This window comes from Enhydra lutris, unplaced genomic scaffold, assembly GCF_002288905.1.
Source record: "Enhydra lutris kenyoni isolate GAN:26980312 unplaced genomic scaffold, ASM228890v2 scaffoldscaffold24, whole genome shotgun sequence".
NCBI classification, from domain to species: Eukaryota; Metazoa; Chordata; class Mammalia; order Carnivora; family Mustelidae; genus Enhydra; species Enhydra lutris.
In genome coordinates, this window is record NW_019154108.1 from 22,984,635 (window position 1) to 22,998,425 (window position 13,791).

The 13,791-nt window shown below is 38.0% G+C and overlaps 1 protein-coding gene across 4 annotated transcripts in view; it reads right to left on the reverse strand.

Moving 5' to 3' along the window:
* LOC111150875 (tudor domain containing 5) overlaps positions 1-13,791 on the reverse strand; it is an 84,051-nt gene that overhangs the window by 1,637 nt on the left and 68,623 nt on the right. For all 4 annotated transcript variants that reach the window (XM_022508543.1, XM_022508539.1, XM_022508542.1 and 1 more), the window contains 3 exons: positions 10,725-10,907; positions 9,844-9,987; positions 2,467-2,677 (listed from right to left, as the gene is read on the reverse strand). In XM_022508543.1, the coding sequence (XP_022364251.1) occupies positions 2,467-2,677; positions 9,844-9,987; positions 10,725-10,907 (538 nt within the window). The remainder of the gene's footprint in view (positions 1-2,466; positions 2,678-9,843; positions 9,988-10,724; positions 10,908-13,791) is intronic.

Consider the following 13,791-nt stretch of genomic DNA (forward strand, 5'->3'; position numbering starts at 1 on the left):
GGCCAAGGTGGGGGCGCCTGGGTGGCTCAGTGGGTTAAAGCCTCTGCCTTCGGCTCAGTGGGTTAAAGCATCTGCCTTCGGCTCAGGTCATGATCTCAGGGTCCTGGGATCGAGTCCCACATCGGGCTCTCTGCTCAGCGGGGAGCCTGCTTCCCTCTCTCTCTCTCTCTCTGCCTGCCTCTCCGTCTACTTGTGATCTCTCTCTGTCAAATAAAAAAATAAAATCTTTAAAAAAAAAAAAAAAGAGGCTGTGGAACATATATACAATGGACTATTACTCAGCCATAAAAAAGAATGAAAGTTTGCCATTTGTGATGACACGGATGGAGCTTGAGAGTATTATGCAAAGTAAAATAAGTCTGCAGGAGAAAGACATACAGCATACGATTTCACTCCTATGTGAAGTTTGAGAATTAAAACAAATGAGCATGGGAGAGAAAAGAGAGATGCGAACCAAGAAATAGCCTCTTAACTATAGAGAACAAACTGATGGTAACCAGAGGGGAGATGGGTGGGGGGATGGTTAAAATACGTGATGGGGATTAAGGAGTATACTTGTTGTGATGAGCAATGGGTGAGGTATGGAAGTGCTGAATCACTGAATTGTACACCTGAAACTAGTATTATACTGTATGTTAACTATACTGGAATTTAATAAAAACTTGGAAAAAAAAAAGAACCGGTTACCAAAAGTGGGGGGAGGGGTTGAAGGGGATGGGGATTAAGGAAGCACTTGTGGTGATGAGGACTGGGTGATGTACAGAATTGTTGAACCACTATACTGTACACCTGAAACTAGTATTACAATGTATGAAAAAAATCCCAATAAACATTTTAGGTTTTGTGTAAATTTATGTTGATTCTACAATTCATATGGAAAATGACCTAAAATAGCCAAAACAATTTGAAAAAGAACAAAATTGTACAATTTCAAGATATATAAATCCCCACTAATCAAGGCAGTGGTATAAAGCCCCATAAACCAGTAAAACATAACAGGAAGTCCAGAAATAGACCCTCACATATACAGCCTACTGACTTCTGACAAAGATATCTAGGCAGTTTATTATTTTTTTTAAGATTTTTATATCTAGGCAGTTTAAAAAAGGTTAATCTTTTCAACAAATTGTGCTAGAACAACTGAATATTAAATGTAATAAAAATAAACATTGATCCTTACATCACACCATTATATTAACGCAAACCGTAACTCAAAAATCAACAAATTGGATCACAGACCTAATTTTAAGAACTAAAACTACAGGACTTCTCATAAGAAAATGAACAAATCAGTTACTTGGGTTAAGAAAGATTTCTAAACAGGACACAAAAACACAAACTTCATATTAAGAAAAAAATCCATCAGACTTCACCAAAATGACAACTTTTGCTCTTTCAAATATGCTGTTAAGGAAGTCACATGCTTGAGAATATTTGTGATATATATATCACATACATATAGCTGTATATATCTGACAAAGCTTTTGTGTCCAGAATAAAGAATGAAAAGATTACAATCCAATAAAAATGAGCAAATATTTGAACATGTAATTCACTAAAGAAGATCTACAGATCTACATAAAAAGATGGTCAACATCACTGGCAAACAAGGAAATATAAATTAAAACCACAGTAAGATACCACTACACACACACTAGAATAGCAAAATTTTAAAAGACTGATAGATAGCATCATTGACAATAAAAGGAGATGGAGCAATCAGATTTCATGTATTATTGGTGTGAATAAAAAATGGAAGAGTCACTTTGGAAAACTTTTTGGCAGTTCTTAAAAAGTTAATCATGCGGTGATCACATGACCCAACAATTTTACTCCTTGGTATGTACTGAATACGTCTACACAAAGAGCTGTGTGTGAATGTTCACAGCAGTTTTATTCATAAAGGCCCAAACCTGTTCATCTGGTGAACAGATGTCCATACAACTGGGTACCACTCAGCAAAAAATAAGAACAAACTTTTGACACTGGCAACAACATAAATCCATCTCTAAAACGTCATGCTCAGGGAAAAAGGTCATACTTAAAAACTGTGCAATGCATGACTCTCTTCTTATGAAATTCTAGAAAAGAGAAAGGAACATGCTGGGAACCAGGAAGCAAGGGAAGAGAATGACTGCAGAGCGACCAAAGAACTGGTGGAGTTGTTCTATGTCACGACTGTGGTGGTTATAAGACTGTACACAAGTGTCAAAACTCACAGAATACTTAAAAACTGGCAAGTTCTATTGTTTGTAAAACAGACTCCCCCCAACCAAACTGCATTTTAAAAAAAGAGAGAGAGAGAGAGAAGTAGCAGCAAAACAGAAGGGAACAACGGAACCCAGTAAGGACGTGAGACAAATGCTATAAAGTCAGCCATTTTTCAAGTTATGTTCTGAAGAAGATAAATGAAGGTTTTCAGCAGGATGACACACCACTGTATTTGTCAATTACGTGTAAAGCTACCTGAAGCAGAATGTTTTTCTGCAGAATCAAGCGCCATAGAAGTTGCACTGAGGGTTGCCAAGGGCAGCTGGACTGGCGTTGCCTGAGTCTGAACGCTGCTGGGCTCAGGCTGGCTCCCTTTTGCTGACTGCTGCGACTGGATCAGAGAGATGTAGAACTCCTCCAATTTGGGCAATGTGGAAGAATCCGAAGAATTCTCTACGTCTGGCTGCTGCAGTATGAGAAAAGTTGGGCAAAAGCATGAAAAGTAATTGTTAGTATAACAGAAGAATTAACCCTGTTTCGGTTCCTTAGTTGTATAGACACGACATACTTTTCACATAGAATTAATACCATTATTCACTTTCAAGAACCTAGTTCCTCTCAAAAAAAAAAAAAAAAACAAGTCCTTTTCTAACTTAGTGACCATCAATTCAATTCGAGAAGCATTTACTGAACATACATTACGAGCAAACACGGTGCTGAAAGCTGCCGCACAGAGCTGCAGCAGGGTGGCGGGAAACGTGAGCAAAGGCGGCACACTGCTGGGTTCCCTGCACGTGCTTCCTCATTTCAACCTCAGGAGGACCGACCGCTCTGGCTCCAGGGTTCTGTCATCCCCGCTAGGGGCCCTTTCACTTAGCAGAACACTTTTCACAAGAGGCGAAGTTATCCAGTGTCAACCAGCAGGGGACAAAGCAGAGATGGTAACTCAGCCCAGTCCATGTTCTCACCAACTCCTAGTAAGACAGGATCCCTGTCCCTAAGTTCACAGCCCTCAGATGGGAAAACAGTGTGTGTCCTGCAGCCAGCCATGAACGGAGGCGTTCCCGCATGCTGCAGTGTGAACACACTAGAACATAAAGTAGTTAAAGGAAGGCTCCTTAAAAGAGACAAACTGGAGTATTAAGAACCAGGGTTTTAGAGAAAAAGATGAATATGCCATATGGAGACGAAACTGGACTTAACTGAATGGAATATCAAATTTTAACCATGAGATCCGATATCCTACCATACAGTCATTGCTAAAGCAGATACGATCTACGGTAACTTAGCATTTATCTTCTATGATGGTAACTGGCATTAATATGACTAAAGCCAGCCCTACCCCACCTATAAGGCTAACAGTCTGAGAGCTGCCCTGAGTGAACTGAACCAGTAATTACACAAACAGAAAAGGTAGCTTTGTCTGTTCTTCAGGCTCCTATATAGTAGACATTTTGTATCAGTTGGCATTTTTTTGTTCCACACAACAACAAAAAAAATCCCTGCTCATTTTCAAACATGGCTGGCATGAATGTGGTTATACAATTATGCAATATATAAAGGGCTATGTGTGTAGCCTTTTTTGACAGCAAGAGTGAAATTCACATTCCAGATAGCTATACTGGCCACACAATATGCTACTTCAGGAAATTAAAGGTCCAGATTCAAATTGTTACTTGGCTTATACAATTCATGTGTGCTTTAGTTACCCCGTAAATTTATTCTCAGAATGAGGCTAAGCATTAGTGAGTTTTGTTTTGTTTTTTTTTAATTTTATTTATTTGACAGAGAGAGAGATCACAAGTAGGCAGAGAGACAGGCAGAGAGAAGGGAAAGCAGGCTCCCCGCTGAGCAGAGAGCCCGATCCAGGGCTCGATCCCAGGACCCTGAGATCATGACCTGAGCCAAAGGCAGAGGCTTAACCCACTGAGCCACCCAGGTGACCCATTAGTGAGTTCTTTAAATAAAGTTTAAATAAAGGTATGTAGATGAATATTAATACGATAAACTTTCAGAGCTGGAAAGATCACTACCTAAATTGGTCTTTACAGATGGACGAACAGGCTCCAAAAAGGTACCCTGTGCCCGCCTGTAGATTTTAGCCTGTGGTGAGGCTAAGCCCTAGACTGCAGACCAGCCAGACCAAGTGTTTTTTACACATCAGTAGTTTAACAAAAATCTAAATCAGAAACACATTTTTAAGGCTATATCCTGTTTCTTTCCTTATAAGTATGATTTTGAAGAAAGATGCATTGTTAAAAACATATTTAAGATGCATTCTGATAGCTTATTCTGAAAATAAACTTGTCTAAATTTGTACGACACTCTGAAAGCAAATGCCTGCAGTCAACTTGAGCACTTATTTGACAATCTCGGTTCTTTCTCAGAAGAGTGTTTTCCAGCCTTGCTGCCCAAAGTGGGGTTCGCCAACCAGCAGCACCACCTGGGAGCTTGCTAGACATGCAGAACCTATGTCCGTATCTCAAATTTGCTCAGTCAGATCCTGCAGCTTCACAAGATTCTTAGGGGATGTGTAGGCACATTGTACTTTGAGAAGCATTGTTCTACCAGCTTTAGTTCTCTGTAGTCATCAATGGCTGCCTCCATCATAGTTATCTGAAAATTCACCTCATGGAACTAGAGGTAAATGACAGACTTTCAAGAAACATGATTAACATATGTAATCAAAAGCACAGCCTCAAACCACAATAACATACAACTTCACACCCACTAGGTTGGCTGTGATTTAAAATAACAAGTACTGGCAAAGATGTAGACAAATTGGGACAATCTTATATGGCTGGTGGGAATGTCTATTTAGGGAAGTCTGGCAATTCCTCAAAACATTAAATAAAGAGTTACCATATGACCCAGCAATTCCACTCCTAGGTATATACCCTCGTAAAATTTGAAACACATCTACATAAAAACATGTACATGACTATCACAGCAGCATTATTCATAATAGCAAAAAACTGAAAACAACTCAAATGTCCATCAGCTGACGAATGGATAAACAAAATGTGGTCTATCCATACAATGGATTATTCAGCCATGAAAAGAAAAAAAGTACTGATACATGATCAACCTTGAGATTATGATGTTAGGAAGCCAGAAACAAAAGGTCACAGACTGTACTGATCCTAATTACATGAAATGTTGCAAATCAATGGAGAGAGATAGTAGATGAGTGGTTATCTGGCAGACACGGGGGAGGCTGTCAGCTCGTTAGCTGCAGGGTTCCTTTGGGGAATAATGAAAATGTTCTACAATTGTTTATGGGATGAATGTACAATAAGCTAATGGACTAGTGAATATACTAAAGCCATTAAACTGTACACTTTAGATGGGTAACTATATGGAATATGAATTACACATTATAAAGCTGAGGAGTCAGGGGGTGGAGTCTGAGCCCCACCAAGGGTTTCAGCTGAGATCCCCAAAGGATCCCATGTCAGGAGTAACAGCCACATCTCAGGAGTAAGGACAAAAGTGAAATACAGCAGTCCTAACAAAGTCTAAAGCCAAAACTCAGCGTGTGTGTTATGGTGACTGGCTGCTACCGGCCAGCCACAGGATATCTCAATCAGCCTTGGAGGAAGAGAACTCACCCAGAAGCTCTATAATTTTTTTTATCCATAATGTCCAATATTCAATTTTTTTAAAATCATAAGGAATGCTTCCCACTTTCTCCACCCCCTGCCCCCAACAATGCCAAAAACAGGATTGGGGGGGTGGGGAGAAAACATGCCTAAAGTTGATTCAGATACTGGCATTATCTGGGAAAAAACTTTAAAACAACTACAATTAGCATGATCAAGAATGTAGAGGAAGTGACATAAAAAATTGATGAAAATATGGAGAATTAAAACAAAGAATCCAGATTTATTTAAAAAGAAAAGAATCAAATTGGCATTCTAGAACTGAAACGAAAAATGTTTGCAATAAGAATTCAATCTGCAGGTTTAGCAGCAGAATGGATCCACAGATGAGAGGACTAGTATTCCAGAAGAATCAATAGAAAAATCTCCAAACTGAGAAAAAACAAAAGAGAAGTAAAAAAAAAAAAAAGAATGTAAACATGAGAAAAGAGCCCAATAGGTATGTGGGACTCAGCCAAAGTGCTAACACATGGATAACTGGAAAGCCAGCAGGAGGGCGATAATGAGGGAAAAGCACTATTTTATAAAACTGATGAAGGGCATCAATCTTCTTATTCAATAAGCTCAGTGAAACACAAGTAGAATAAACCCAAAGGAAATTACATCTAAATATATCATTATCAAAGAGCTTAAAGCAAAAGACAGAAAAATCTTAAGCCAGAGAAAAAAGACATCACTATCAGCAGAGCAATGATACCCGACAGCTGACAATTCAACAGAAGCCAGAACATGATGGTAGGACATCGTCAATTTTAGTATATGTGCTGCCGAAGCGAGCGCGGTAGGACATCTTCAAAGGCTGAAAAAGAAAGTAACACCTGAAAATTCAATACTCAGGGAAAATATCCATCAAAAACAAAGATTAAATTTGGAAACCTGGGAAATTAAACAACATATTCCTGAGCAGCCAATGGGTCAAAACAGAAATCAAAGAGAAGCTAGAAAATATCCTGAGACAAATGAAAACAACATACCAAAATTAATGGTGATGAGGAAACAGAAGGCTGGCTAAGGACAAAGCAAAAGGCTGACACCCTACAACCTTCCCCCACCCCCACTCCTGGGTGGGACATATTATGACATTCTTTAGGAATCTCCCACCCATCTTAATGTTAATATTTTGCTAGAGGGCAAAACAACCTTGGCAATGGCAAGGCCTCTGGTATCAGGTATTTTGTATTTTGGTATTTTGTAGGTCCTCTTTAGCATATGAAAGTTCTTTGAAGCCTCCCTTTTCCTTACTTCCCCCACCCCCATGGTACATAACCTACCATCTCTCACAACCCCAGGGCAGCAGCTCTTCCTGCCCACAGGTCCTGTCCCCATGCTTTAATAAACCACCATTGTGCACCAAAGATGTCTCAAGAATTCTTTCTTGGTCATCGGCTCCGGACCTCACCCCACCGAACCGAACTTATATTCCAGAACTTCATCAATGGGATACAGCAAAATGAGAACTAAGAGGAATTTTTTTTTAAGACTTTATTTCTTTGGGTGGGGGGGGGAAGAGAGCATGAAAGGGGGTAGGGGCAGAGGGAGCTGAGCAGGAAGCCCAGTGCAAGGACCAATCCCAGGACCCCAGGATCACAACCTGAGCCAAAGGTAGATGAAGAGGAATGTTTATAGCAGTAAATGTGGACATAAAAAAAAAAGAAGAAGAAGAAGAAGAAGAATCACAAACAGCTTAACTTTATACCTTAAGGAATTAAAAAAAGAAACTAAGGCTAAAGTTAGGAGAAGCCATGAAATAACAGAAATTAAGAGTAAAAATAAGTGAAATACACACAAAAAATCACTGAAAATAAGAGCTAGTTTTTTTTGAAGCTATAAAAAATTTATAAATCCTTAGCTAGACTAGGAGAATACTCATATATCAACAAACAAAATTAGTTCATTAAATGAACTACTTGAAAAGGAAATTAAGGAGTGCCTGGCTGGCTCAGGTGGCAGAGCATGTTGCCTCAAGATCTCAGAGGGTGTGAGTTCAAGCCCCACACTGGGTGTAGAGATTACTTGGAAAGGAAATTAAGAAAAAAATCACATTCACAATAACACCAAAAAGAATAGGAGGTGAAAATTATGTAACACTGATGGAAGAAGCCATAAATAAATGGGAAGATAGTCCATACTCACAGATTGGAAGAATTAATATTATTAAAATTTCCATACTACCTAAAGTGATCTACAGGTTCAAAGCAATTCCTATCAAAATGTCAACGGCATTTTCTACAAAAACAGAAAAACAATACTAACATTCATATGAAACCACAAAGGACCCCAAATAGCCAAAATAGTCTTAAGGGTTGGGGGAAGGAGGGATCACCCTTCCTGATTTCAAAACATACTACAAAGTTCCAGTAATAAAAACATTATGGGACTAGCACAAAGTAGACATAGGCCAAAAGAATAAAATTGAGAGCCCCCAAATAAAAACACACATATTCAGTCAACCAATCTTTGGTAATGATGCCAAGGCTACACAATGGGGAAAGTGTTGTGGAAAAATAATCAGACCTGTGAGAGACCAACTGACACTCCAAGCAGGAGGAGAACTCGTATTTATTTTATGCCAGCGGATCCAGATGAGATCGTGCTCCAAGTTCTGGGCCGAGGTCAACAGGGTTATAGGGCTTTTATAGGGCACTGCAGGCAGTCAGGTTCCAAGGGCTGTGCTGACTCCTGGTAGGCGGGTTTAAAACAAGGGAACAGGGCTGCTTTAGGCGGGAACAGTAATGCAGGGAGCCTGTGGCTGAAAGCCAAGCGGCTGGTTATCTCTTGCTCCCAGTAGGGCTTCTGGTTATCTCTAGCTTATTGTTAGTAACTTTCCATCCTCTGGGGCTGCTTGGCCTGGGCCTGCCCTGGGTAATTTTCCTCTTCAAAAGGGCAGTGTCTTCACTACATGTTGCTGGGAAAACTGGGTATCCACAGACAAATGAATGAAACTGGACCTTTATCTTACACTACACACAAACACTAACTCAAAATAGATTAAAGACTTAAACATAAGACCCGAAACTATAAATCTCCTGGAAGAAAACACAGGACGGATGCTTTAGGACACCGGTTTTGGTAATCATTTATTGGATATGAAACCAAAAACATAAGCAACAAAAACAAAAGTAAACAAGTGGGACTAGATGAAACTAAAAATCTCAGCATGGCAAAAGAAACAACACAATCACAAATGACCACGTATTATACGACATTTATATGAAATGCCCCAAAGAGGCAAATCTATAGAGACAGAAAGCAGACTAGTAGCTGCCTCAGGCTGTGGGAGGATGGGAAAGGGGTGTGACTGCTAATGGGTACTGCGTTTTTTTGATGGGTTGAGGTGTTACCCTAAAACTAAATCTGTGCTGTTAAGCACTCTGTTTCTGGAACAGAGTATTCTATATAATATAGAATACTTTATCAAGGCTCTCATACAAAATAACCGCATTTTGAAGGAAATATATCATTCAGAAAACTCCTCTTCCACAAATCTGCTTTTCAACAAGTCTCCCAGTCTTGAGCCCTTTATTTTCAATGTGACACATGAAAATAAAAGTGCAGAGGCCTGGTGGCCGGATTTCATGATTCAAACAAATTGTCCTGCTGTTTCATGATGCTCATAATATATTTGAAAAAACAGAAAACAAATATATTTTGTTCGAGGATTAGTGCTTTCTGCTACAGCAACATAAAAGAAAAAAATAAATATTTTTATTTTTGGCTAAATTATATAAAAATAACTTTTCTACATCTCTTACATAGAGATTTTATCAATCTTTCAATTCTAAGCTTGGGATTTTCTTCTGAAGAGATAAATAAATTAAGTTGACTGAAATTAATTTTAAAAATCAACCTACATGTTGTGTATGTGTATTCCACCAAATACTAGAGTGGGATCATTAACCAGAATTTTACTTTCTAAAAATGAAAGCACTTCCTCATGAGAATCTGTCAGTAACATTCATTAGACATTTACCTTTTGAATCCTGGTTGTGCCAGTATTTTTTTCCTGAGCATCTAATGCCTCTTGTTTTTGAACTTCTCCTTTCATTCCATTCACAAGGCCTGAAGGCTGCCATGAATCATCCCATATATCTTTGGGTCCAGAAAAGCACCAATCCTACAGAGAAAAAAATTGCAAACACAAACCAAGGCATAGTGCCACGTGATCCAGACAGAGAATAACATGGGCAAGGTAAAGGCAAGGAGGCAAAGTTGATTAAACAAGAAAATGTGTTTAAGTTTCTGTATCAGTGTGACTTCCCCACCCTCCCTTGTTTTATTGGTCCATATCTGATATCTTGAATTCCTTGGAACACACAGATGTCATAAAAATAAATACAACTCTGGTTTGTAGTATTTTCTTCAATACTATTTTCATGGCCAGATGACTTTTCATGATCATCTAGTATTTAAATGGCATAAATAATAAGGAGCAATTTAAGTGTAGCTACTTCCTCTAAGAAACAGTGGGAAATAAGTTATATTTTAAATATATTTTAGGCCCAATATTAGCTACTATTCTCAATGCAGAGACCCAGAGATTATATTACAATGCTAATACAATAAAAATAAAATTAGTGAAAACAGCATTTTTATAAATCCCAAGGCCTAAGAGTCCAATGATAAAACAAAAGTTATAATGGTTAAAAGGTTAGATGGGATAATAAGTCCATGATTTATTCTACCCTGTTTCAACTTGTCCTCCTCCCTATCACTACCATCTTTGGGGAAAAAAATGAATACTTCTGAATTATCATGTGATAAATCCTTTTGAATTCCAGAGTGTATAGATTTATTGAAGAAATTTACTTTTCCATTTTTAAGTAATGATCTGTTGTTTCCCAGGGATCTAACCTTTTGCGGCATTTCTTTACATGATGGGTAAGGTTTCTTTCCACCAAGGCTTGAGGTAAATAAGTGGGAGGCAGCATCGTCCCCTTTATCCATTTTAGCCTGCAAAGGTAACCAATTTTCATCCCAAACATCATCACCGATAGTCACTGATTCCAGGCATGGCATTCCAGTGGGGATCTCATCCTAGAATGTATCAGAAGACAAAACCTTTAACTTACAGTTGCTATATATTTTAAAATTTAGGTTTACAATTTTTTTTTCTGGATTCTAGGTAAAGATGGCAGTTTGAATACATAACTGATTACCCTCTCTCTCCTGAAACATCACCAAAATATTCAGATTTTAAATACAAACTCATTATTAGAACAGAAGAAAACACAACCTACATTCTGGATATAGAAAAGAAGGTAAGTGATAACCTTCTAAGCAGTCCTGAGAAAGTAGAATCCTGAGCTTATAGCAGGAAAAACTGAGAAGCAACCTGGATTTATACCAGATATGGCAAATGCTCAGAAATTGCTACTACAAGATTTTTGGAAATGAGAATGTGAAGTGGGAACAAAAAGAAAAGCACTGGTAAAACGTCTGTGTAAGAAGCAATTAAAATCTCCAGATACCCCACCCTTTTCCATATACAAAGGAAGCCACAACTCTTTTTCCTGCTGGAAAGCCAGAGGGTCTTCTGGAGGGTAAAAGGGAGGGTGGGGCAAGCATAAACACAGGGGAATTCAGCAAAGGTTTTTATACCAAATATCAAGACCCCTAGGTCTGTTTTCAATAGCAGGACAGAAATAAAAGTAAAGAATGCATGAACCTGAAGAGAGATCCATAGGAATGATCCAATCTGAACAACAGAGAGAAAAAAATCTGGGAAAACAAAAGCAAAAACAGAGCCCTGGGGACATACAGGACAATACCAAAAGGTTTAACATTTGATTCATGGGAGTACCAGAAGGAGAAAAGAAAGAGTACAGTACAGAAAAAGTATTTGAAGCAGTGTCTGAAAATGGCACAAATCTGATGAAAGACACAAACCTGCAGATTCAAAAAGTTTAGCAAACCTCAAAGAGAAATTCACGTCTAAACAGATTATAATATACCTCTTGAAAACTAAAGACAAACAATCCTAAATGTAGACAAAGAAAAATGACATGTTATTATAAAGGAACAACAATTCCAGTACTGCAGATTTTTCATCAGAAATTATGAAAGCCAGAAGGAAGTGGAAAGAAATTTTTAAAGGCCTGAAAGAAAAAAACCAATAACCCAGAATTCTACATCCAGCAAAAATATCTTTCAAGAATGAAGATAAAATAAATACACTCCCAATGAAGAAAACTAAAAAAAATTATTGTCAACAGGTATACTCTAAAAGAATTGCTAAAGGAAGTTCTTTGGATAGAAAGGAGAGGATACCAGAAGGAAAGTTGGTATATCAGAAATAAAGAGTAACAGAAACGATCAGTATCTGGGGAAGTGTGATGGGACTATTCTTCTATTGAATTGTTTATAACATATTTAAAGGTAGAAAGCAAAAACTAACATTATAAACTCTCAACCTATATACTTGTTATATATAAACATAGCATAAAGGAGGTGGGAAGGGGTAAAATACCTAAATGGTGGTAAGATATCTACATACCACTTGAATTAGTACATACAGATTACATCAACCATGGAAAGCCAAGATGTATATTGTAATTCCTAGAATAACCAGTCAAATTGGCAGGCAGATATAATAAAACAGGCAGATATAATAAAAATATAATAAGTAAACTAAAACTATTAAGAAAGAATACTAAGTAAGAAAAAAAAAAGAATAACACTAAAAGGAGGAAGGAAAAGCAAAGGAATGAAAAGCCGAGGTAAAAAAAAAAAAAAAAAATTAAAATGGTAGACCTATAATCAAAATATATCAATAATGATATTAAATGTAAAATGTATAAACATACTAACTAAAATTCAGATCATCAGAATGGATTTAAGAAATGACTAAACTATATGCTGTCTCAAGAAATTTATCTCAAATATATGACATAGGTAGGTTAGAAGTAAAAAGATGGAAAAGGATATATTATGTCACAGTTAAAAAAATAAAGCTGGAGTGGCTATACTGTTATCAGACAGTATACCGATGTAGGCATCACTACTGATGTAGGCATCAATGCAAAGAAAGTAACTATGGATAAAGAAATTTCATAATGATGAAAGGGTCAGTTCATCAAGAAAACATACCAATCCTAAATACATGTCATCTGACAATAAAACTCCAAAATACATAAGGAAAAAAACTGACAAGGAAAGAAAGAGAGGGGACAGAGGTATACTGGAGCAAATTATGGCAGAGAACTTCCCCAACATGGGGAAGAAAACAAGCATTTGGGTCCAGGAGGCACAGAGAAACCTCCTCAAAATCAATAAAAATAGGTCAACACCCCAACATATAATAGTGAAACTTGCAAACCTCAGACACAAAGAGAAAAACCTGGAAGCAGCTCAGGACAAGCATTCCATTACCAACGAAGGTAGAAATAAGACTGGCAACAGACCTATCCACAAAGACTTGGCAGGCCAGAAAGCACTGGCACAATACATTCAGGTGCTAAATGAGAAAAACATGCAGCCAAGAATACTTTATCCAGCAAGGCTGTCATTCTGAATAGGAGAAATTAAAAACCTTCCAGGACAAAGAGAAATTAAAAGAATTTGTGATCATTAAATCAGCCCCACAAGAAATAGTAAAGGGGATACTTTAAGTGAAGAGAGGGCCCAAAAGTAATACAGACCATAAAGTAACAGAGACAGCATACAAAAAAAGTGACTTAACAGGTGATACAATAGCACTAAACTCCTATCTTCCAATAATTACTCAGAATGTAAATGGGTTAAATGTCCCAATCAAAAGACACAGGGTAGGGTGCCTAAGTGGCTTGGTTGGTTGGGCAACTGCCTTCGGCTCAGGTCATGATCACCAAGTCCTGGGATCGAGTCCTGCATCAGGCTCCCAGCTCCATGGGGAGTCTGCTTCTCCCTCTGATCAACCCTCTCATGCTCTCTCACTCTCTCT